Source organism: Copidosoma floridanum, unplaced genomic scaffold (genome assembly GCF_036245765.1).
Source record: "Copidosoma floridanum isolate Cflo_tuat_1 unplaced genomic scaffold, Cflo_Japanese_pri ptg000006l, whole genome shotgun sequence".
Classification (NCBI taxonomy): domain Eukaryota; kingdom Metazoa; phylum Arthropoda; class Insecta; order Hymenoptera; family Encyrtidae; genus Copidosoma; species Copidosoma floridanum.
Window position 1 is genome coordinate 18410773 of NW_028321883.1, and position 27564 is coordinate 18438336.

The 27564-nt window shown below is 34.0% G+C and overlaps 1 protein-coding gene across 2 annotated transcripts in view; it reads left to right on the forward strand.

The window, feature by feature from the left end:
* Positions 1–6964, forward strand: part of LOC106640478 (uncharacterized) — a 177474-nt gene extending 170510 nt beyond the window's left edge. For both annotated transcript variants that reach the window (XM_089598396.1, XM_089598397.1), the window contains exons 5-12: positions 1331–1624; positions 1793–1943; positions 2041–2263; positions 3470–3809; positions 3901–4579; positions 4660–5095; positions 5179–5651; positions 5737–6964. In XM_089598396.1, the coding sequence (XP_089454522.1) occupies positions 1331–1624; positions 1793–1943; positions 2041–2263; positions 3470–3809; positions 3901–4579; positions 4660–5095; positions 5179–5651; positions 5737–6124 (2984 nt within the window). In that variant the 3' untranslated portion in view covers positions 6125–6964. The remainder of the gene's footprint in view (positions 1–1330; positions 1625–1792; positions 1944–2040; positions 2264–3469; positions 3810–3900; positions 4580–4659; positions 5096–5178; positions 5652–5736) is intronic.
* Positions 6965–27564: the final 20600 nt, after the last annotated feature.

Sequence of the window (27564 nt, forward strand, 5' to 3'; positions counted from 1 at the left end):
CGCGTTCTTAAGTGCAGTATACCGAGAATTTATCCTATTTTGCGAGGGTAAAAATTTCGTTCATTTCCAAAGAGTTTAACGAGTTCATACCCGTCCTTTTCTCTCCTTTATAGCCGCTATATTACACACGCGCTCGTGCAGGACCTCGTTGGAAAAAAAAGGTAAACAAACACGATGAAAGGAACTGTTAGTTCGCTTTCTCTTCTTTAAGGACGAAAAAAAAAAAAAAAACTTGGACGCTTTACATACTACAGTATAGTATATAGACGCGATTTACTTAAGTGTGTATTTGTTTGGGTCACATACCTTTGCTCGTGAATTTCCTTGCTGATATTTATCGCGCGTCTATTAATAATTGATCTATTTACAATCATTACAAATTGAGCAGTACTTAGGTACTTTTATTTCTTGATTCCAAACAAGATTTTCTATTGCCATTTGTTGTTGCCTTTCTCGAGTTCTCGGTAAATTATTTCAACGTCAACGTACTTATAAAGTACAGGTTGACACTAAATTTGTATCATATTCTATAAAATACGATATCTTCGCGTGTTTAAATACACGTTCACTTTGTTATTTTACAAATCTAACATGTGTAATAAACAACTGCACACTTATTCGTCGAACTGCTGACTTATCCCAACTTTTTATAGGTTAATTCACTTACGGCTATTGATGCTGTCTGAACGAATCAGACCCATAATTAGAAGCTGAATGCACTTTCTCTAAAACAAATGAACCTTACAATTGCAAATTTAGATAATATTGTATAGGAAACAAAAATTATTGCTGCACCTGCGAACAACGTTTTTCGCGGTATTTCCACACGTACACTGAATTCATTTGTTTATTCCAGCTTTTAAAAGAGCGTAACGCTTACGTGGAAAGTATTCGTTGATAAACAAAATAAACGAAACGCGACTCAACCAAAACAATGTTATAAAACACGCAATAAAAAGGGGGGGTGGGGGATAGGAGGAAAATTTGAAGATAATAAAAGGTGATTGCCCTCTCAAACTAACCTATTCACATATAGGTACGTGTGTAATATTTGTCTAGACGTAAACAATCACGACGTGGGTCATTTCCATCTATATAGTGAAACCTTCATTGTTTTGAAGATTTCTTTTTAACAACACTTCCATGCGGTTATGTTTTATTAATTTAGAAGAACGACACAATAATTACCCCTTTGCCTTTATTTCAAGAAGAAGAAATTTAGTAACTCCATCAGAGAGCTTTTTACACAAATTTTTTTTTTTTTTAAGTAAAAAAATAGATTCTCTTTTACTTTGATAACAATATTTACAAGGTAAATAAAATTTTACAGCGCCAAAGCTGAAAGGTCGACCGCGGCGCAAGCGCAAAAAACGGAGCGTCTCACCGGCCGGCGAGTCGAGCAACGAGAGCGAAGCCTCGGTCGCGTCGACTGCGAATCTCACCTCGGCTCCGTCGACACCCGCAAAATCGACGACCTCCTCCACAGGTGAACTCAGCGCGTGGAAAGGAACGGCCGATCGCAAGACCAGCGCCGAGGAGAAGAAGTTTGTCGGCGACGTGCACAACTTCATGACCTCGCGCAACACGCCCCTGGGGAAAATCCCGCTTCTAGGATACAGACAGAGTACGTAGTGTTGGCATGGCTTCTTTCTTACTTTTTTAATTTACGTGTGTCACGTGTGCTTTGATTTAACAGCCAAAGAAAGCGCTGTTTCGAAATCGCTATGAAACTTGTCATGAAACAATACCACGTCGAATCTAAATGTAAATACCTACTTTTACATTTTTTCAGTTGATCTGTTTTTGTTCTACTCAAAAGTTCAAGATTTGGGCGGCTATGATAAAGTCAGCGCGAACCGTCTTTGGAAGACAATTTACGATGAGCTTGGTGGTGCTGTGGGCTCGACGAGTGCAGCGACGATAACGAGAAGGCATTACGAGAAGTAAGTCAGGGTGTAGCAATATTACTGTAGAGTAGAAACGATTTCATTAAAAAAAAAAAACTTGCCCTATGTTGATGGGATGTATTTTTTTGCATAGGCTGTTACTGCCGTACGAGAGATGTCAAAAGGGTGAGGAGTTCAAAGTCCTGAAGCAAGTTGGCAGGCCTCGTACAAAGACATCGAGCGTCTCAGAGGCGTCCGAAGAAGAGGTCAAACGAGAGATCGAGAGTCCTCAGCCTTCGGAGACACCACCCCCAGCCGACGGCAATTCGACGACTGCCCTCACCTCTCCTCCTTTACAGTCAATTCTTTCGTCTTCGGTAAGTTCATTTTTCTCTGCCAACGTACTTTGGGTGGCTTACGGTACTTACTTTTTTCATCATACACACACACATTCAACATACTTGTGACAATTGTTTGTTTCCTCATCATTACATTGTTCATCGACATAAGTAATTACAACAATAGTAGGTTGAACCAAAATCGTACAGATGTGATGAGCACAGATAAATTTACTCAATGCAATTACGGAAGTAGACTATAGTCACGCATAAAAAGACACTTGACCAACAAAAAAAAAGAAATATAAAAAAAAGTCCAATGTATAATATTTCTCGCGTCAGTCGTACCTGGCAAGCAGCGGTGACTCGAAAGCAATTCCGACGCGGCCCGAAAGCGCCTCGTCTTCCTCTTCTAGCAAAACGTCGTCTCTACGAAGCGTAAGAGTCAAACCCGAGCGCTTGAAGTCTTTAAACACGATGATAGCTACGTGCAATAGTCAAGTCTCGCCCGTAAGCAGCAGCTCGCCCACGACAACGTCGATGATGACGACGACCACAATAATGATGACGTCGACGACGACGACGACGACGACGACGACGATGACGAGCAATTCAACGTCGTCCTCCTCGTCGTCTCTAGTCTCTTCACCAGCTGGTACACCACCAGCATCTGCTGTCAATGCTGCCTCGAATCAGCAGCATAGCGTGCTCGAAAAGCAGCTCAACAGTCCCCTGATTAGCCAACAGGTACCGGCTCTAAAGTCCTAGACGCTGTGGCTGCTGCTGTGCTTCCCTTTTACTCCTATACACGTACTATTCTACTTTACCCCGAAAGAGAAAAAAAAGTTTATTTACTGTTTTCTGTTTATGTTTACCTCTTTGATCTTAGTTCTCAATGAATGATCTTCCTCTTGAGTTACCCAACATTTGTACGATTTTATTTTGCTACTTTTTGCACCGCTGTGGAATGAATGTTGTAGTATTACTGCTAGCATCAGTTGAGAATGCGCTTTCAATAATTGTTGTAACGTGATTTCTCTCATTATTTTTCAAACACTTCTCTTATTCAGGCATGTACGTTACGCTATACGTTAATTCATGCTAACTCTTTCGATATGTATATTGTACAATACTTTAGAACACAATCTGCGTATGTTTTCACTTGACATATTTTATGATCCATGCATCTGCTATCGAGAAATTCACCCCGAATTCGCTATTAACGCAACAAACATGATTCTCCAGGTACCACCTCCGTGTTCGCCAACCGGCCTGCCAGTGAGTACAGTGACAACGAACGCCACAACGGTCGTTACGTTGACACCGCCACCAGAAAAGGACATGAAAGAGATCAAGCTCGACTCGAAACAGACGAGCCTCTTGGCCCAGGGCAAAGAGAACATACCTCTGTTTGAGGACAAGGGTGCGATTTTCGTCCAAGACAAACCCCGCTCGCCTGAAGTTATTGACCTTGAGACTGAGAATGAGTCGGGTAGCAGAGATAAGCTTATCATTCCTAGCTTCAAGAAGCGTAAGCTCGAGATACTGCGTGAAGGCGGCTTGGAAGTCACAGCTGTCGAACTGGGTATGCAATTTGATTTGTTTCTATCTTATTCCGTGCGGGAGGTATTTTAAAGTTTGGAATAAAGATTATTGTATTGATCATTATTTCGTAGATTCTCGACCAAGCGTAATCCAACCGACGTCGACACCAAACCACACAATACCGATGACTACCCCGACGACGACGACACCCCCAGCGTCGGTCACGACGGGCCCGTCGCCGTGTTCAACGCCAGTCTCTGTTTTCTCTCCCGCGAAACAGGAAGAGAAGCCATCGTTCGCCTCACCCCCGAAGATCATTCCCAAGCTCATAAACGTCACGGTAACACCCGACATCGGTCACATGATGCCGCGAACGGAGGATCTGTCGTCGCATCGTCAAAATCCGCACTTCCCGGTGCACGCCAAACAACAGACACCACACGCAAACGGAAGCCCACCGATCAGCCTGCAGACGCCGTCTAGTCACAACAACAGCCGAGTCATGAACGTCGGTAGTGCGAGCCACAGCCCGTTGTTACAGTACTACGGGAGTACCAGTGTGTCGTTACCACCCTCGTCACCGCATGCTGGTCTATCGCCGTCTCCTCTAAACTATCAGTTCGTTCCGCCATCGTTGCCCATGATGCCATTACCAAACGGCAGAGCGCATCCGCCGATGGTAACGCAGGGAAAGTCGATTTTCGCGAAAACCGGTGAGAGTAGAGTCTATGGGGATCCAAGGGATTATATCACGGTGCCGAAGTACGTGCCCTCTTCCATACCTCAGCCACATGTATCCAGGAATCACATGTTAGTTTATATATATTTGAAACGATCACATTGTATTATAATTAATCCTTTGAATGCTAACTCTGTTGAATTTTTTGCAGTGGTGTGCCGGCTCTGAGTGTTCCGCGCTGCAACAGTACTGATAACCAGGCTGTCGGAGCACTTGACCTCTCGAGACAGCCCAACAGTTCCTCGCGTACGAACCTCGAGATCGTCAAAGTACCCGTTGTACCTCGACCTACGCCTTTGAATCTCGAAACGCACAACCGTACCGGTGGATTCATTAGTGCGACTGAATTGGTGATGCCCAAACCTCCAGAATCACGCAAGAATATTAATAGTAATAATTTGTACATACCCGGACCACCTTTGATGCCGAGTAGTAACGCAGCTGCTCCTGGTGGTTATCCCAATGTCTTGGATAATCGTACAATGACAAGCAATAATCTTGAGATTACGTTAGTCAGTCCAAAGAAGGGAGTTAACATGGTCGGGCTACCAGAGCTCAGTCCACCGATCGTTCGAAGCAACCATGTGGTACGTTGAATCTATTTCCAAGTCATGTTACTATCCCTGATGACACTTGTAAAAAATTTCAAGTAAACGTAATTTAACTTTAGATACAACCACCGCCACCATCGATACCAATGCAGAGGAGGCATCCCCTGCCTCCTCAGTTGTCGCCACAGCCTCAGCCGCCACCCCAGCAGCAACACCATCTGAATGGCAAGTATCCGTTAAGGATGCCAGCTGAGCCCATATCTCCGTACACTCCTCGCAAGCCGAGTACATTCAGCAGCAGTGGCAGCAGTATACACCATCCAGTGATACCAAACGTGCCAAATCTCAGCCACCTGAGCTCAAGCTACGGCAAGCCAACTCAGGTGGCGGGTGGTACAAGCTACCAGCAACAGTACGCGATGGAGCAGAAGAGAAAAGCCGAGGCTGCTGCGATCGCGGCTTCGAACAGTCGAGAACAGCAGCAGCGTAGGATAAACGTGAACGACAAGATTTCGATGCAGCAGCAACTCAGATTAGACGCTTCGATTGCATCGAAACAGCAACAACAGCAGCATCAGCAACAACAATCGAGGTTAGTTGAGTTGTTTTACTTGGACGTAATGAATTTCATGATTTTTGCTTACCAATGTGTCTAACGTGATTTTTTATTGATAAAGGGATGCCGAAGCGAGGAGGCACAGTATGCCAAATATACCGACCAGTTACATTCCGGCGATGCCACCAACGTCGAATCCAGCCTTCCTCGCGCACCAGCTCGTCGCGTCCAGCAACGGTACTTCAGTGGGTGGCAAGTACTTGCCGATACTGGACCCGTCGATGTATTACCCGGCCTTTTACAACGGGCTCTTCCCAGGAGGCCCGATACCAGCCAGCGCAGCTGCAGCCCCGACGCCTTTTCTACCGCCCGAGCTTGCCAACGCCTACTACAAGGAACTGTTTTCCGGGCCAGCCACGGCCCAGCAGACGCGACTCGCTGCCCTGGTAGCACAGCAGTCACCAGCACCCCAGCAACAGCAGCATCATCAGCACGCGGGGTCCAAGTAGAATAATACGCGATAGTGATGTGAAAGAGCTTTCCTCTTGAACGATCTCAGTGCGCGCGCCGAACACGAATGATGCTCGTGAACTCTGGGTTTTTTTTTTAAATTTTTTTATTTATTTCTTTTTTTTTTTTTTATACAAGTCTCTCCCGTCCCCCTTCGCGTTGTTGCAGAGTCGAGTTTTCAGTTGTTCGACGCGCTTGTCCTTTTTTTTAAGTTTGATTTAACAAGAAAGGAGGATTATGCAACGTTTCGTATACAGACTAAAAAAATTGTGAGCGTACGAGTGCGCATCCTTATTTCAATTTTCTATGCCGCGGTAGTTGTCGCGAGCGTGCGATTGTTTAGTATTTTAAGTATTTTTCTTTTCCTTCTCTTTGTTTGGAAATACCATAAATTGGTATGGTTACGAGTTAAGTCGAGGCTGGGGCTGTGTTGTTCACTACATATTGATTGATGTATAATTTTTTTTTTTTTTGTTTTTTTGTTTTTTACAAATAAAATATCTGTCGTTTGTAAAATTATTACTTCTATTATCGTTTTGACTGCTCGTTTCGTTGCATCTTAAAAAAGATAATTTGTACTCTAATTAAGATGTTTTTATTGTCACTTTGGTCAATTTGCACGTTAATCTCCGTCCGCAAACGATGATTAGAATCGTTAAAGCTATCTGTCAATAGTATCTAGTAATTTTTTATACTTTTAAGCTCAAAAGAGAAGTCAATAAGCAAAATTGAGTTGTGCGAAACGAGCAGTCATGAACCATTTTTTTATTTAGATTATAAAATTTGAAGAAAAAGTTACTATGTAATAATTAGTAAGTTGTATGTGTTTATCACTTCGAGTCAGTGAAATTACATATATATATAAAAATTTATATATATATATATATAAATTTTGAGAACAGATCAAATTTTACTGTTCAAATGTGTTCTTTGTTAATATAAATATAATTCAAAGAAAATGAGATTTAAATGGTTCTTTGATTTTTTTTTTTTTTTTTTTTTTTTCAATACCAAAAGTGTCGGTAAGAAAACAAAAATTGATGGTGTGACGTTTGAAGCATAACAAAAGGCACTGAAAAGAAATACGACTTCAATGTGCAACTTACACATATTTGGGCTAATCGTACTCCGATAAGGCGCATTTTTTTCCTTCCGATTACAGTGTACATGTAATAACAATGCGCGATGTGATAATTGTAAAATGTATTTATAAAAAAAAACGAGTATCTCTGAAGCGTCAAGTGAGCGAATCGTTGAATAAAAAAGAAAGGCGTACGAAACAAGTTCGCACAAAGGAACTAAACGTTTTGCTTGCGTATTAGATTAACGACTTAAATAAATTAAATTTTCACAGCCAACGACGATTATCACACTCGAATCCCCATGCACACAATGGTCGTAGGTTATAGATATAAATGAAAGGAGTTAAGCGTTTTTTTTTCCGAGTCGTTGGATTAAGCAAGGAATAGATAAAACGCAACTTAACGAACAGACTCTGGATCTGTACATAGTGTACATATTGAATTTTAAATATAAGCTCGCTCATAAGTTGAGCCGATTGAATTTCAGTCGATAAAAGAAGAAAATGATTAAAAACATCCCAGGATTGTCTTTAAAAATTAAATAATACTAGTAGCGAGACGTTAAGATTTTAGATATTGTGTGTACAGGCCGTCCCGAATCTCGTGATTCACGAGTCTCACGTTTCGTGGCGAATATTTCATTTCACCTGCTAATGTTGCGATAAATTTGACTTGATGACCAATTAGTTGTTTTCTACGTTGCGTTGGTTGTTTATTTTATTATTAATAAAGTTTATCCTCAGTTGATGGCATAACCATTTTATCATAAATTACTTGATAACTTTTTCTAGGGATCATTTTTTGCAAAATTATTTGTTTTGAGCTGAGATTTTAATGATTTTTTTATGATTAAAAAAAAAAGTTCTTGTAATTGATAAAAAATACCATAGGTTTGGGTGTGATTTTGTGAAAGGTTGATCATATGAAATTCAACAAGAAATTGCATACTTGGATATTATTTTCATTTTAAAAAATACAAAATTTTTATGAAAAACTACCATAATCGCAACAAGTGCATGTTGGAAATATTTGTCAAACTCAGAAGCATTTTCTGTTTTATTATTTTCATACCTAACGATGAATGCGTTAGTATGTATGAAGAAAAAAACCGAGACATCATCGCGATTACAAAAGATAAAATGAAAATTTGGATACTTAGTATCGCGAGCACGCGCAACTTTCTTTTTAAAATTGAATAGTAAATACTATCTTTAACACTCCGGCTTTGCTTTTCAGGTTTGTCTTCGGCAAATTGTTGTAAAAGTTTGTAAAAAAATTAAACAGAAGTTGCGGGAAACTAACGTTTGCGTTTTTTTTCCATTGTAATTATTATTATTATTATTGAGTCTTCATTGTTACATTAGAGATGATAAAAAGAATATACGCATAGGATGTCGATCGACAATTTAAAAAAAAGTGCGATTTGTAGACAACTTATTTATTGTATAAAACAAAAATTTTGTAATAAATAAATGTATAAAAGTATAAAACAATCAGATGGCGTTGATATTTTTATTATTTATTGAAGATTCAGCCACATAATTTCATCCTTTTTTACTTTTTAACGTCCAAGCGAATCTACAGGTTCGACTGAAATGTATCACATGCCTAAAGTCAAACTTTGTTTATTTTACTGGACACGTTTGATATTACATATACAAAAAAAAAAAAAAGACTATTGCCATCAAGATCGTAATAACATTTGTAAGTCTTTCACGTGAGATTCTAAATATACGTATATTTATTCATTTATAACGTAATTAAAACTGAAGACAAAAAATCATCGAATAGATGTCTTTGAGATGGGAAAATTCGAATACAACATAACAAGCATTTGTATTTACTTTGGATTTATATTCGTGTTGCAAAAAAAAAAAAAATAATAAAAAATAAGCTGTGTCATTGTGAATAGAAAATTTACTTGTTTTTGAGATGGTGTGCTGGTAACGTGAAAAAAAAGTACGCGGCGAAGCTTCTTTTTCACATATAGAAAAACGATAAATATATACAGTATAATTGCAATGTAAGTATATCAACGAAATATTAGAAAATTCAAACTTCTCGGTGTCTTTTACGAATTTTGAACGTAGGGAATTGTAAAAAAAACTGTATTGCTTGCATTGCAAGCTCGATGTTTCTTTTTGATTTCCAAACCCTCTTTTACATACAATTAATAATTTAAAGTTAACGTATTGCAAGTAATACTTACTATCTTAGAAAGTAAGAGTAGTAAAAAAAAAAAAAAAAAAATTTGCAAAGCAAACGAGCTACTATGAAACACTCGAGTGGAATGTTTGCGTCCGAAAGAGGCTTCGCCGTAGGCGTATTACGGTTCTCGTGGTTTGTTGGGTATAAATATGCGTGTGGATTTAAAGAGAAATTAATTACAAATAAATTATTGTAGATGCAATGTATTACGAGCGAAAAGCTTTGGGTGAGAAGAAGATCGAGGGAAAGGAAAAAAATTGTACGGATCGGCCTGATAATTGTGTATCCTGCCCGATTCCTGCGGCCAATTTTGTTTTTTCTCTCTACGACGACGACAATGATGGAGTTTGCGTGGCCCGTCATTCAATAATAATGATAATAATCAACACAAAAACACTATTATTAATAAAAAAAAAATAAAAATAAAAATTCATAGTGATAATCATGAAGATCAAGTGCAAGTTCAGTAAAAAAACATTTAACGTGTTTTTCATTTTTTTTTCGGTACATTTTTTTTTTTTTAAGCGTCAAAAACGTTGATAATTTTTTATTACTTCGTTTATACGTAATATATGTACGTACCGTATGTAAATGAGAGAGTGTACACGCGAGATATACGTTTTTTTTTTTTTTTTTTTTATCATACAAGAGCATAAAAAAATGCACATACAATATTGTTTGATGCGCGTGCACAAGCGAGTGTGGAGACAAATATGAAAATGTTATTGCTTTTTCGGATCATTGCGGGACCGGAATAAGCAGAGCAGCAGAGAAACGAGAGATTATTGTAAATTTCGTTGTCTTGGACTCGTTTGAACTTTGTTATTTTCGATGATCTACGATGAAAACCTTTCTTTTGTACAGTACTTTTTTTCTTATAAAAATGTGAAAAAACAAACGATACTATTGTTGTTTTTTTTATTTTACAACTTTCATATTCACCTATTTCCCACGTAACAGTTTAATGATGAATTTTTATTTTTACAAAGGTTTTTTTTTTTTTTTATACAACTTACAGAAAAAACATAAAAAAGCTATTAATTAAGTACAAATAACAAATAATATAAGGCAATAAAAAAAGCAATTGTACGTCTCGTAATTCATGTTACAATTGCTTTAGCTGGAAATTACTTTATCTAATCATCGGAGTGCAAAAGTATTTCTTACGGAATTATGTAAATACAGTCCGTGGCTGTGGTAGCTTTTTCTTAGATGGACATTACTTGAAATTTTTTTGCACGTTTTTTTCACTTAGAACTGGAAAATCAGAGGGAATGAGATTTTTTTTAGATGTCCATTTTAAGAAATTATTGACCGGCTATGAATTCACTTACACATTTTTTCTTCAAACATCATTGAATAAGTAAATACAAGTAAATATGTATAAATTATTGATCGCATACTTTCGTCGATTTCCTTTCATCGAGATATACAATGTTTTGATGTGGCCAACACAAATAAAAAGTGTAAAATGCAATGTAGTAAAGACATCACTAGTCTATCATTGAATATTTATTCAAGCGATCGATACTTTTTATACTTATCGTGTTTATAACAAATATAATGGGGCGATCAAGGGCATCGATGATTTTTAAACTAAACTATACATTTATCACAAAAAAATACTCGAACAAAGATAATTGAATTTAGAAAAAGATTAAGCACACAACAAATGAATGAAGAAAAATTCACACAGTGCGTGTGCCCCGAAAATTTAAAATCGCTTTTACACTGCCTATACACCGACAACTTGTTTAAGCAGTCCGGCGGAGCGTATTTTGCCTGGAAAAATCATACTCTGTTCTTCCCTCTATCTATTTTTTTTACGTTCCTCTTCTTCTTTTATTCTACCTTCGACGTCATTACAAATTTTCCCCTCCAATGTTATCTTGATCTTTTTTTCTTATTTCTTCTTTTTCTCTTTCTCGACACAAGACTTTACGGTCCCTTTTTTATTTATTTTCTTAACGTTTACTTGTGTCGATGAAAAATATATGGCATGCAGTATTTTTATTAAATAAGTAGCAGAGAGGTAGGTGAAGTGTACTAACAGTTCGATATATTGTATCGATTTAACGTGACTTGACCGAAACGATGACGTTAATGATTTATCATGAAAAAGACGAGTATATGCGCTTTTCAATAAAATGAACAACATATTTTAGAGATCAGGACCTGGGCTTAATATTTTTTAAGTAACTTCCTGTTGTCAGCACTCATGGGACACTCCGTTAAGATTAAAACTATTGAGAAAAAAATAATTTGCTTCGACCATTTGATTTTTTAGAAATTTTGCATTATTTTTCATTTTAAAAAAAGCCCATCACAGTTCAATCTTTCATTGCTTTCGTGTTTGTCTTTTAATAAAAATCATTGAATATGCCTTTTCGTGCCAATAAATTCTTCAAACTCTAAAAAGATCACCTATTTTTTTAAATTTGAGTTTTCAAATCTAGCACGTAGCGCTATGGACTCCACGAATACGCAGTAACGCACGCCATACGCTATTAGTGACGTGCACAAAGCACGTAGCAATACTACAATCATCAGTTAGTATAGTAGTTGCTCTGTAGCCTTTGTAAAAGTTTCGTTTAACATGGGTAAAAATCACAAATAATATTTGAAGAAAAAGTCTGAAGAGAAAGACTCTCGTTTATGTAGCAAGTGCCCACCTGATGTGGAAACAGAATACAGTGGATTGTCTATTACTTCCCACAATACCTCCAATGAGCATAGATTTCTTACCCTCACAGAAAATTAAAAATTAAAAATTAAATTTTTTTGAAAATTAGAAATTTTATTTTTTATTTTTTAGAAACACGCAGTAAAAATAAACAATAGTATGTTAAAAAAAATATATTCAAAATACATTCGATAAAACAGAAATCACGACATTGGTTTATTCCTGTACAGCACTGTTAATGTGTATAAATGTATGTCCCCTGCTTTGCTTAATAATTCATAGCATAACTAAATCGTTAAGTATTCTCGGAGAAAACGTATTGATCACTACAAACAAAAATAGCGGCACACGCATGTTTTTTCAAAATAGAATGAATATTTTTTTGTCAATTAATACATTTTCTTACTTTTTTTTTTTTTTACTGCAGACCGTGGAAAAAAAAGCACTTTTGTCGTCGCACTGTAATTAAGACGAGGGTAGATTTAACTGGACAGTTATTTAAATAACTTTATACGTAAGAACTCTGTTTCAATCAACTGATACGAAGTATTTGTTACAATTATTTTTTTTAATTTTTACAAAACCCTAATATGGCATGATTTTTTTGTTTTTTAGTTTACAATGATGAAGCTACCTTATTTATTTGTGGTATTATTTGTTGTGCCATTGGCTTGGGGTAAACAGTCAACAAACAATGCGAAAAATTATGTCGATATGATAACTGACATAAAAAAATTTTACGGAATCACCAGTACTGCAATAATATACAACGGCTTTGAAAGTAAGTGATCAAATGTATACGTACAAAATTATTTTCTTTTAATTGATAATTTGGCTTTTTTGATAACAGATGAGTACTTCGTGGTGTCGATGATGAGAGATTTGTCTCGCAATTTACAGTACTCCATCGCAGTCAAAGGATCCGATCTACCAGAAAAATTCGCCCAAATAAAAGCACATTCGAGAACATTATTTGCCGTACTTTTAAATACGAACAATGACTTTGACAAGTTCGTACACTTTGCAAAAGAAAACAACTTGTCCTCACAGGTGTGGCTGTTACTGTTCTCGTCTAAAATTACTGAAGACATGCAGAAGATCTGCCAAAATCCAAAGGAAAATTATTTACAAGTAGATTATGCCAGTCAAGTGTTGGTCAAATGCGGGGAAAATGCCGTAATCAAGGAATGGTATGGTATAGAATCGATATCTGCGTTTTTCACACCTGAATTTCTCGAGTGGAAAAAGGAAACAGGACTGACAGTTAAAAACAACCCGATTTTGTATGAGAGAAGAAAAAATCTCTCTGGTCTTACAGCTATAGTTAACTTTCAGGTAACAAGTATATCTCATAAATAGTTTTTTCATCCAAATAATAAGTTAATTATATAATAAATATTTCTTGTAGTCAGAAAAAAAAAAGGTAACTTTGATTATGCTGAAATAATTCATGAGCTAGCATCAGATATGAATATAGTTGCAAAGCGTCAAAACAACTCGCGGGAGACTTTCGATATTATTTCGACTGTGGCAATGACTGATAAGAACCTTAAGAAATTAGATGTAACAATTTAAGCTATGGATTACCGACCAGCGTTATTTGTAAAAATACCTGACGCAGACATCCCATGGCAGGCGTACTTTGAAGTAAAAAAAATCTCAATCGTTAAATATTCTTTATTATAAGATTTTGATAATTTTAATATATTAATTTATATGATACAGGTATTTAATAAGTCGATTTGGATTTATTTGATTTTTCTTGCCACAGTTATACCCATATTTTTTACAATAATGGCAGTTATGCATAATCATCAAAATAACTTTAGATTAACACTTCTTGATAGTTACATGTATGTTTGGCGTATACTATGTCATCAAGAACACCCAGGTAATCTATTAATATAATTATCCGTCTTTTAAAAATATTACTAAATATATTGTTCAGTAACTATAAAAAAAAACACAAACGTGAAAACAAGATGTCGAAATTTTGAGGAACCAAATCGATAACAAAAGATAATATGATTGCATGTTTACATTGCGTTTCGTAACGTATGTTTAAGATAATTAAGTTTGTATGGATACTGGATAGTTGAATAGAGTACAATAACGCCACAATTGTTTTGTTAGGCACTATTGTTTAGTTTACTAAATAAAATTTCGAAAAAAAATTAAAGGAAATTGGTGGTTCTTCACAGAAATAGTATCTTTTTTTATCGAAAAGTAGCACTACCATGTATTTTGAAAAAAAAAAAGTACTACTCTAATATTTTCTGATTAAATAAAATATTGTTGTCAAGTATATCAATTTTTTTAAGTATAAAAACTATAAGAAAAATTGTCTACAAAGATTAAGTAATATACTTTGGCATAATTTTCTCATAGGTGTGATACTTCATTACTTATTAAAAATATGTTTATACGATCAATAATGTTGGCGTAATGAAATTAACCGAGCCTATATTCTATTTTATATTAATTCGCAGATTTACAAGTAAACAGTGCGTCATTCAAATTGGCCCAGTTATCACTATTATTGACCTCCTATATAATCATCTCGGTATATTCGGGATGTTTTACGAGTTTTTCGACAATTTTTTCACTAACAATACCATTCGAAAATGTGCAAGAATTCATTGAGGATGGGTCATACAAATTGATTTTTTTAAAAAATCGTACCTCTTCTGATTTATTTTATGTAACTTTAAATACTTCAACTACCTATACATTAAAAAAATATAAATAAATAATAGTGTGAATTTTTATTTTTTTAGGATTTGAGTAACGATACGCTTCACAAAGTGACCTTACTTTTAAAAAGTGAGGACGAACTACCGGTGACTCCAGAAGAAGCTTTTAAACAAGTAATTATTAAAAAAAGTTTATGTTAAGATATAGGTCAATGATACTGTACCAACTACAGTTTTGTGCAATAGTTAGTCTTAAAAGAAAAAATTTCCTGGTATTGTTCGAATTTGATGAATGCACCTTGCAATGATTTGATTGAAAAAATATTTTGTTGAGGATTCTTAAAATTGTCTGAACACACGGACGAATTGGCTAGAATTATTTACAATATTTATACAAAAAATTAGTTTTTTTTAATATACTTGATAATTTTCTCGAATTTTCTCTACTAAACTCTGCAATTTTTGTTTTCTATGATTTCTTAAATCATATTTTAATATTCTTTAGCAATATACTATCAAAATGTATTTTCAACGTAGGTATGCTATGAAAGAGTAGCTTATTACGGAATTGGTCTACTACAACATCCTGAAATTCTTTTATTACCATGCAAAATAGTAGGTTTTCCACAAACTAAATGGAAACCAGTCGGTATTGGTTTCAAGAGAGGCCATCCTCTTTTTGGATTTTTCAATTATTTGTAAGTATTTTTTAATAAAAATTATTGATGATCAGAAATTTTAATAAAAGTTTTCTTTCAGCATCAAAAAAAAAAATGAAAATGGGGTATTAGCTAAGTTAAAAAACAGATATTACAGGGATACTGATAAAAAAGAAAATTCGTTTACATCTTTTGGTATCCGAGAGGTTACTCCGCTTTTCGTACTTTTGTTTACTGGATTTCTCTCTGGTATTCTTATGTTACTGTATGAAAAATTGTACCAAAAATTGAAACCAAAAATATCAAGAATAATTTTGATGAAGAAAAAAAGGAGAGTTGCACCACTCCATACTCGTATTGAGGAACCTTCTCGAGTATTGAAATCAAGAAAACGAAAAATATGTGCCATCGAGGATGAAATCGAAATTGCGCCTCCCCGTGATCAAGAAGACGAGGGAGAGATTAGAAGGGAGCCGCTAGAGCCTCCATTCTTGCCGTTCATTCTTTGAATTTCAAAAAAAGCATTCTTTTATTAAAGTATATGTACTATGAGGTTTATAAAACGATTAGTAAATTGAAATTTTTTTTGTTTTTTGTTTGTTTGGTATTGAGGTTGTAGTGGGTTTAAAAATAACTTTAGAGTCATTGATTTTTCTTGCTTTCAATTGACAATAATTTGATTCGCATAATTTGTAAGTTTTCTATAGTGCTACATTGACTTTTTAAAAATAGTATTGGGTACAGTGTATCTAATAAGAATAATGGCTCAATTTAATATCGCCAAAATATTGTATTCGGATCGGTAGATATAAATTAATTACTACGTACTAATAATTTTAAAATTAAGAACGAAAATTCGTGGTATGATTAGATGTAGAAGTGGAATCTAAAAATCCTCATAAATTTTTTTTATAAAACCATCTTTGCATTTAATTATGGTCAAAGTAACAGTAAATGTTTGATGTGACATAAATGAAAAGATTTAAAATTAAATAAATTAAATTGGAACTCGTTTGTAAAAAAATGTTCAAAACAGCATTATGAACTTCGTTCAGTTTTGCTTACTAATATTATTATAAAGCTTAGAAAAATGTTATTAAATTATGTTTGTGACTTTATGAATCCGTTATTTTCTTTGTACCTCGTTTCTGTTGTTATTAATTGGTAAATAAATGTATTGTCTTTTTCATCAGCTTTTAGAAGAGTTTACATTAATCGAACTATGAATAGTAAATAATCAATTCAATCTCTACTACTGTTAACAATGTATAGCGTATAGATATAATGGATCAAAAAAAACTTACAATGCTGATCACGGAATCTAAATGTTTACGTTTATGTTATAATAATAATCTGTTTGTAATTTTTTTATGAAAAAACTTAAATAATATGACTTATTCTATATTAATTTTTAAGCGTTTTTAGAATATTGTGTACTTAGAATAAATAAATAAAAAATAAATAAAAAAAAATAATTATAATGTTCAATCGCACTATTGAATGTATTCAGAATATCATTAAATTTATTGTTAATTACTCACTATTATAGCAATTATCATATTAGGTGGGTAATGGATTGTCGGTTGACTGTTAGTGCGTGAGAATAGCTCTTTGCGAAAACGACATAAAACATACCTTCTCCCAAGATGTATTCGTCAACTTATCAATGTTTTAATTGATTTTATTTCTAGAAGACTTTTTATCTACGGATTCGTATTCACAGAAATTGAAGGAATGTTAATGTAATGTTAATGCTATAGTTATAAGAACAAAAAGTACAGGCGCTCTGCAAAAAACAAACAACACATTTTGAAGCTTAGGACCTGGGCTTGATATTTTTAATTCCTTTTTGTTATCCGCACTCATAGGCCACTCCGTTAAGATTTAAACTATTTTGGAAAAAAATAATTTGCTCATATCTGTTAATTTTTCCAGAATTTTGCGTTATTTTTCATTAAAAAAAAAGTCCATTACAGTTAAATCTTTCGTGGCTTTCGTATTTGTCTTTTAAAAAAATCTTTGAATAAGCCTTTTAGTGTCAATAAATTCTTCAAACTCCTAAAAGATCACCTATTTTTTTAAACTTGAGTTTTTAAATCTAGCACGTAGTGCTAACGACTTCACGAATACGTAGTAACGCGCGTCATACGCTATTAGTGACACGCACAAAGCACGTAGCAACACTACACTCAACAGTTAGTATAGTAGTTGCTCCGTAGCCTTTGTTGAAGTTTAGTTAGACACTGGTAAAAATCACAAAGTATATTTGAAGAAAATGTCGGCTCAAGTGGAATTCGAAGAGTTTAAGCATCGTATGATTGACAACTACCCACCTGATGTAGCCCCAGAGTTGCAGAACAAGCCAAGTTACAGTGGATTGTCCCGCAGTACCTCCATTGAGCCTAGATTTCTGACCCTTACAGTTGGTGATTTTCATACTAAGACCGAAAAGGATGATAAGGTGTGATATACTTGGGTGTGACAAATCTTGCATTTTATGTACAATCGATGGAAATTTTATACAATGGCGTTTTTTTAGAAAGATTTTTTTGAAGAATTGGACTGTACACGATTTACACGGGATGACATCATCGTGAAGGTATGAAGACTTTTTTTTTTTTTAAGTTAAGTGAGTGTAATACATCAAGTAAATAAAAGATCTTCTAAACGACAAGTTTTCTTTCTTTGTAGGTTGTTGGTAGGAACATAATAGTTCAAGAAAAACAAGAAGAAACCCAAGACGGGGATAATAGTAAACCCAAAATAATCAAAAAGTATCCAATCGAGGACCAGTACGATTTAGACGAGGTCAAAGTGTTTTTTAACTCAAAGGATACTTTAGCTGTCTATGTGCCTCGTAAATTGTAAAATCATGAAGAGTCGAAAAAAAGGTGCATTTATGTTTTTTTAAATAATAAATTATCTTGTTATGATATTAAGAAGCGTTTGATTTCATTGACGAAGTTGTATTAAAAAAATTTTTAATTACATTTTTAATAAATTACAACTCAGATCAATTTTACATTAACATTTTTTTTGCTCAATATTTTTTCATCAACTAGTTATTTTATCTATCAGATAGTATTTTCAGCATACCTAATAAGGATTAGGAACTCTACTAAAGTAAAAATTTTATTACACTCAGAGAGATTATTTATTAGCTTATGATTGTATTGTATTGTACAAAATTTTGTGTTTACTGTTCGGGTGAGGAGCTGAGATAGAGAAGCAATATGTATTTAGAGTATGTTTTTGGTGTTTTGTTTAAATAGTTTGACTGAAGTGTTGATATAGTTATTGTACTCAGATAGGTAAAATAAGTAAGACTTTCCATATAGAGTATTTAATCTTCAATTTATTTAAAAAAAATATATGTAACACCGTTACGTATACGTTACTTGTATATCTATATAGAGAGTTTTATTTATTTTTCCAATATGACTTTCATTAATCTTCACCAAGTAAAGGCTACCACAAGTAATTAATTACTTTACTGTTTACTTTAATTTTTTTTTTTTTTTTTTTCATTTCTTTGAGGATACCCTTCAGCTCCCTATTAAAATTCTATTCAAGGTTCCATTAGACTTTTACTAACTTATTAGATTAACCAATTTTTTGTCCCCCGAATAGATGTAACATTTATTTTTTGCACATCCAATGATATTAATATTCTTGCAGGTGCTGGTTGTAATGTGTAAAAATTAAAGCCTTATTTCCTTACAAAATCATTTCTCGAAACATCAGTGGCGTCATTTTGTGGTGTTCATGTTACTAAAAATACTGGAACTAAACTGTAAATGATGTCATTCGATTTTTCTATTGTTTAAACATAACAATAGAACAATAGCGGTAGTACATGTTTGGTAATTACGTAATATATAAAGTATTAAAGTCGATAAAAGGTGTTAATATACAACAAAAACGGTTAGATAGAAAAAAAAAGAATTGATTATAAGTAGAAATGCTTTTGAAACTGCTGAAAAACAAAAAGTCCCTGCGGGACTATCCCATGCTAATGTGAGTGTACATCATGTTAGCGTCAAATGTGAATCTGCATCCGCTGAAGTTGAGTTTAGCAGTTCGATCAGGTTCGATGATCAGACTATACTTGTGTAAAGAAACTTCAATAATGCACTTTTGCGAATCCAATGTGAAGTATAAAATGCAAGATAGCTTTAATTATACCTATGTGAAGAGTATTTGTATAGGTGGTTACCATGAAATGAAATCCCTAATATTTTGTAATTGGGTCGCCCTTTGCTTTCTGAAACGATTCAGCTGTCCCATACTTTCTTTTCCTTGATTTTCTTTTTCATTTAGTCATCTTTCTGAAAGATTCTTTTTGGCTGATCACGTAAAATTGCTTTTTTTACATTTCATTTCTGTACAGGTAACAAAATATTACTGTGTGATCATTACGTAAGCATGAAGGACTATGATTATTACATATTTCGCGAGTGAATATACGTATGTGTACATATATATTTATATATGCATACGTAAATAATACATGGTTTGTCAAGAGGATACATGCACATACAATTTTTCGGGGGACGGGACTGCAATGGTGTTATCAAATTTTACTCGGAAAATATAATAATCCTTAGGTAACCGATATACTTAATACCATATTTTATTGTAAAATGTGGAGCACACGTATTAAATATACATTTTGTATGTGTCAAGTCGCCACACATAAGCGACAAAGCCGTGAAAGGGAACTGTAATTCTTTATTTACAATTTAAGAGATTAAAACAATCATTTACACAATAACAAAAAACCAGCACCATATGGTCATATCACCCGGCGTTGGGTTAGGCGGATTCAATATCGGAACTTTGTTCCGTCGAGCAGACAGCACAGCAGTGAAGGGGCATTGCCAAAGACACGCGGAAATTCAAAATTGTAATATTAATAACACAAGTGCGTATCACCCAATGACCTGGAGCGCTAACTGGCCACTCTGTTAAATAAATAATTTTTAATAACACAAGCGCCTATCACCCAATGACCCGGGGCACTTACTGGCCACTCTTTTAAATAATTAATTATTAATAACACAAGCGCCTATCACCTTATGACCCGGGGCACTTACTGGCCACTCTTTTAAATAATTAATTATTAAAATAACACAAGCGCCTATCACCTTATGACCCGGGGCGTTTGCTGGCTACTATTGAATAATAAATTATCAAGTAATTACAAGAGCACCAATTGAGAAGATCTTTGTCGTACTAGATAGGCAATCAAAATTGTGATATGTTTACATATGTTATCGATCAACTTTTTATTATTTAATAGTGTTGCAAATAAGTGTCCTGGATCATCAGGAGAAAGGTGCTTGACATATTTATTAATAATTATTTATTTACTAGATTTGCAATTAGCTTCCCAGGTAATACGGTGATAAGTGCTTGTGTTATTAAAAATTATTTATTTAAAAAAGTGGCCAGTTAGCGCCCCGGGTCATTGGGTGATATTATCACCTTAAAAAACGCTGGCTGCGGGCTGCCGAAGAAAAGCTGATCATATGAAGCCATCGTGTGTATTGTATCATAAATAAGTGCGAAAGAGACAGAAGTTTACGGTCAGCGCTATCTAGCGGGTGGTTATTCTGGAGAAAACTCGTGGCTCAGAAATCCTACGGACGTTTTTTTCTTTAAGTGACGAGTAAAAGCACAACACAGATTTCACCGTTTAAGATTACGTAAAGAAATCTGAGTTGTGCTTTTTTTGTCCTCCAATAAACTTATATAAGTATACATGCCAAATAAATAGATAGATATAATTTTAACATGTTAATCGCGGAAAGGGTGTCACCCTCACTCAAACCCAAATTCAAATTTTTTTTCTTGTAGTATATGACATCAGGAGTAAAATGAATTTGGTTTTAAGGGTGTTCCTCACAAAAATTTTGTTATTAAAATGGGAGCCAAAAACAGGATATTTTTTGTGGATTTCCTCATATACATAATTAAATAACAGAAAAAACAAAAATTCATTTCCACGTTATATCTCTTGAAAAATAATAGACAGCTAAAAAAATTGTAAATGCTTAGACATAAATTTCTGATTAACAATTTGACATTTTTGTTAAATACCTTGTCACTTTTTTTACTAAAGTCTTTGTAAAACCTTATATGCACTTGCATTAGATTCAAAACCATAGAGATTTTTTTGTCACGAACTGCTTGTTGGTCTTCTCCATACATAGCGACATCATTCTTTTATCACATAAACCGTGACGTGTGTCAGAATTGTGTAACATCAGCAAAAGTAGAACAAATTTATGAATCATCCTCATTACCATCACCATCATGGCACGCTTATTGATCACCATAAAAGCCCCCCAATTGCAAAGCTAGACGAGGCCACGCATCCACTGGTAACAAATACGAGCCACGTTTACACACCCCCCTAAACGTTATAGCCGATCCACTGATGCTCAAGCATTTTACTCCTCCCTCCCAATCCACGTCAACATGACCGTGTGCGCCTTCTTTCCTCTCCAACCGCAGATTTTGAATATTTTAAGCTTCTTCTGTACTGAACACTTTGTTTAGGGGTGTTGAAACTACTCTTTTTTTTTTTTCTTTATTTTAAGTTTTAATTTAATTATAGTTTTAATTTTTCTTAATAAAGACGTAAACCTCACCTACTTTTATAAAATTTCGTCTAGTATTAATCAACAAGATGAAAAGAAGCTTAGTGATTATATACTTAGTTTTTCAGAGCGCTGTTATCATCAAAAGTCATGGTGTAGATTTGCCGAGTTGAAACGATGAAGAATCATTAAAAGTAGTTAAATTTATTTTTTTTACCTCGTGCTCTATGTTTCATTGAAATTTTAGACCAAGACACATTGCAGTATTAAAAAAAATCAAAGCCATTGTTCTAGTTTTTTATTATAATCTTTTATAGGAATTACTAATGGTAAGAAATCCAAAAACAACAACGAATAGGGATACATGTACCTAATACCATTTGAAATGATTATAATCATTAAATTGTAATTGACATGCAAAAAATTTACTGTGTTTTTCAGTAAAAATAGAGTGGTTTAAAAATTTAAAAATTTTTTTCAAATTGTAATTGTTCTCAATAATTTGTAAAACATGTAAATTTTTATTCGAAGCATATCATCAAATCAAATAACTGTAATTAATAAATATTATTCACAAACTATAAGTTCTAAAAATAAAAAGGTTATAATATATCTAAGAAAAATAAACTATTGTAATGTGCCTCTTTCAAAAGTCCAACAATCAATTGAGGACAAACTCATGCGATATTCACGTTTATTTTATTTTTTCTCTGTATATTTTGATGGCGTTGAAGACATGAAAGATTATAACTAATTTAACAGCGATTGAGTGATATAGTTTTTATTTTATAAACTCAAACCACGCCAGTATATAAAAATATGATTATATAATAATGTTGTTTTTTTTTTTACAATCATCACTTAAAAGTACAAAAAAAATTGTTTATTTGAGGATTAATTAAACAAATTTTTAACTGTACTATATAATTTCACAGATTCACTATTTTTTTTAAATGATACATTAAAGATTGAATATCTACTTTTTTCATGACACATCGTAAAAAGGCTTTTTAGTTAAGCTCATAATCACGCAAAAACTTAAAAAAAATTAACATGAGGAATATAATCCTTAAAATATTTACTGCATGACTCCAACATAAAGACAGTTTATGAACTGTTACTTTAACATACATAGAAATCATTAAAACGTATGTAGAAATTTACACAAATGCAACCACTGTTTTAAAATACATTATTGTTCAAAATCCTACTTCAACGTAGAGTAGAATTCAAAAATCTTTTAAATTAAATATTATTTTTCCACGCGTTCAAAGGAATCAATAGTGCTTGAAAAGTCGTGAGCGAAAAAATCTTGGATATAAACTTTTTTTTTATATTATAGTGCTATACTTACGCCTTCTATAAAGGGTACTATACTCCGAATACTTAGTACTTGGGAAAGGAAAGGAAAAGAGATGGGAGGTCACCTACTACTGGCAGGGGGTAGGGGGAAATTAGGCAATTTTACTGCGGGAAGGTCACTAATCATGTCTACAAGAAGCATTACATGATCGAAAAATCTCATACGAATGTACACAGAGGTACTTGCTAAAAATATTCGCACCCACCGAGAATTGAACCACGGTTTTCCGCGTGCCCACCCACAACATGGGTGATCAAGCCCACACATGCTCCGGGGATATCAATAACTAAAAATAATAAAAATCGTATGAAATGAGTGTACTGATTGGCAAAATTTAGTTAACAGTGGAAAATGGTCTTTTTTTTTATTTCATTCCCATCAAATGGTTCTACATTTTCTTAAAAAAAAATAAAGAAAAAAAAGTTATTAGAGATCATTTTAACATATGGAACAAAGAGACAAAAAACACGAAAGTTATATTTCCACTCGTCTTTCCATCTGCCCCGCGATCAACGAATGCAGATAAGAGTACCTACGTTTCAATAAAACCCATATGTTTTCCACCCATTGTCGCATCACTTATAGATTTAATCTAACGAAAGAAATTAGTTGTCCTGCACTACGTATGTACACTGCATACGACGTGCATGACTGTCCAATTTGTCTTCCTTTACCCTACAATTTACAGCTCAGCGTATACTATTCGGGTTTGGTATATAATTACCGACTCAAGTATGTCTCTATGAGTGACTATTTCCGGCCATTGATCGAACGCACGTGCGATTTGCGTATTTTAGGAAAAGCAGCATGATACAGCTAATTTTTGAACGTATGGACTTTTCTATACCCTCTTGTTGCATCAGCTAATTTTTTTTTTCTTTTTTTAGTCAGGGATTCGATATGTCACTCTTTAATATTTGAGAAAAAATATTTGATAATTATTAAATGCCGATTCCCGTAGAAAACACAATGCTGAAGAAAGGGTAACTTGCGTGCCGACTGTCCCGACCGAGGATCAGGGGAACCCCTCCTGTGAAGCTGCTTGCGCGTGGCTGACAAGGAATCTGATATCGCGCGCTCAAAACCGCTAGCGGTCGAAAAATCATCGATATCTCGGCTTCCGTAGAACGACTTCTTTCTTTTAAACTACAGGGTTAACTTGCGAAAATATTACCTTCTGTGCACTTAATTTTTGGATTTTAATATAATTTACGTACACTAATGCGCCTCTTTTAATTAACAATTTTCGATACAACAAAAGTGTGTATTTCTATTGATGTATCACCTCTCTGCTTTGTATTACCTGTTATCTTCTTCACTAACGCTGAAAAATTAATCATTTCAACAATTTGTAAATAATATGATTTTTTAATGGAAAAGTATGATTTTTGATACTAATAGTATTATTGCGTTAGAGTTGTAACACCGTAGAGATGGAATATTTCATATACATGGTATGCCCTCAGTAGAAAAAACAGTGTTTAGCACACAAGTGCCATACATTCGGTGTAACCTTACGATCCCTTGGGCCCCAAAGTAGTGTCCGGGGCAATGGCAGGTTTGTGATAAGAACCACCTATTTTTAAAAAAATTTTCAGCCTATAGACTCAAAATCATTCCAGAGACTCGAAGTGTGACCCGAAGGATCAAAACCATCAGTTTCACTTTGCGTCTGTGGTGAGAAAAAGTTTTTTAAAACGAACATAAGGGTAATCTAAGTTCTTTTCACATTTCATGTTACAATGTCCATCTAAAGGAAACAATTTTTCTTCCAACTCAAACTTCTATTATTCAATTAGGCTACATTGTTAACAATAACTTGAAAAAGTTTTAGTAGAGGAAAATTAGTCCTGAACATATTTAGTGCAGTGCTACATAGAAAAGATGCTAGTTTTTTTAATACTTGTTTGATCACATTTGTTTCGTTTTAATATCAATTTTATTTATATTGTTACTAATAATAAAAAACGAAGTTGTTGATCTCGATAAAATGCAATTTTTCGTCCATTTAACTGCAGCCGTAGATTCAGCCGTACTAGGACGTGAAGAAGATGTGAAGGAAAAAACAAATCGTTTTTTGTATACACCCAAAAGAAATAAAAAATTACTGTAAAAAAGATTAAATTGTGTACGTACAATCAAGTTGTAAAGCTAATTAATACGCAAATTTTTTGTAGATGCTGGTTTTCCATAGTATTTCCTTATACTGTAAATGAGAAAAGTTATTTGGAAGTAGTCAAAAATTTGATATATTGCAGTCTGTTTCTCAAATTTACAGTAATCATTGGTATTCAAAAGTTGTCAATAAGAAAGTCATGGATGTAAACAACTAAAAATAATGAAAAATAAACTTACTGGTAAATGAATACTTTACCAATTAAAAATAGCTAAAAAATTACAAATTTTTTACGACTCAATTTCTTTCTGATTTATAAAATAACAGTGTAGATTTATATTCACATTAAGATAGTAGTAAATAAAAGCATCTTGATAACTGATAATTAGTTGTGTTTAGAATAAAAACTTTTCTAGTCGTTAAAGAAAAATGTTGGTTGTTTCAGCGAGAGGGAATGGAAAAATTCATAAGCACCAAAAATTAGATGTTTCAATGCTGCTTTTCCCCAAGTACGTAAAATGTGCGTGGGTGCGATCACTGGTCGGATGTAGTCCATAATAGAGATGTGCTTGTATTGGTAATTATATATTAAACTCAAATAGTATAAGCTGAGCTGGGAATTGGAAAGTAACGGAAGAAAAATTGGACAGTCATGCACGTCGCATGCAGTGTACATACGTTCTGGAGTACCGTATGGAATACACGTGTAGTGGACACTTATTTTTCCCCTTAGATTAAATCTATAAGTGATGTGACAATGGGACAATGGGTGAAAAGCAGATGGGTTCTATCAAAAACGTGGGTATTCTCATATCTATATCCATTGATCGTAGGGAAGAAAAAAGGATGGGTGGAAAAAGAATTTTTTTTTGTTTTTTTGCCCCATATGTTAATGTAACGAATATAAACAAAACTTTTTTTTTTTTTTTTTTTTTTTTTTTTTTTTAAGAGAATGAAGAACCATTCGATGAAAATAAAATTTAATAAAAACAAAAATTAGTAGTTTTCGTCGGATAAGTGCCGTCGTCTCTGGAGCTAGTTTGCGGCCCGAGAGATCTGCAAAGCAGGGCCCGAGTGACGTAAAGTAGCCACGGAGCTATGGCACTCATGTGGCGAATCCTATTTTTCCTACCGAGGGCACACCCGACCCTCAAAAACGTCCGAGGTCGAAAAAAAACATTTTTCACTATTAACTACATTTTTGCCAATCAATTAATTAATTTCATTTTTTTTTACACTTTTCGTTATTTTTAGTTGTTTACATCCATGACTTTCTTATTGACAATTTTTAAATACCAATGATTACTGTAAATTTGAGAAACAGACTGCAATATATCAAATTTTTTACTACTTCCAAATAACTTTCCTTATTTACAGTAAGAGGAAAATACTATAGAAAACTAGTATCTACAAAAAATTTCCGTATTAATTAGCTTTACAACTTGACTGCAAGTACACAATTTAATCTTTTTTACAGAAATTTTTTATTTCTTTTGGTTGTATAGAAAAAACAATTTGTTTATTCCTTCACATCTACTTTACGTTCTAGGACGGCTGAGTTTACGGCTGCAGTTAAATGGACGAAAAATTGCATTTTATCGAGATCAACAACTTCGTTTTTTATTATTAGTAACAATATGAATAAAATTGATATTAAAACGAAACAAATGTGATCAAACAAGTATTAAATAAATTAACATCTTTTCTATGTAGCACTGGACTAAATATGTTCAGGACTAATTTTCCTCTACTAAATTTTTTTCAAGATATTGTAAACAATGTAGCCTAATTGAATAATAGAAGTTTGAGTTGGAAGAAAAATTGTTTCCTTTAGATGGACATTGTAACATGAAATGTGAAAAGTAAATCAAAGTTTTCAAGTTTGTACTCAGTCTTTATTATTTACTTTGTGCAGTATGTATGGGGTCTGTTGAAGCTGGTATTTCGAAGTCACAAGTCTTTTAAAACAAAAGGAAAAATTTGGTATTTCAAGCGACGGTTAGTAGAAACTTAACGTTAATCGTACTTAG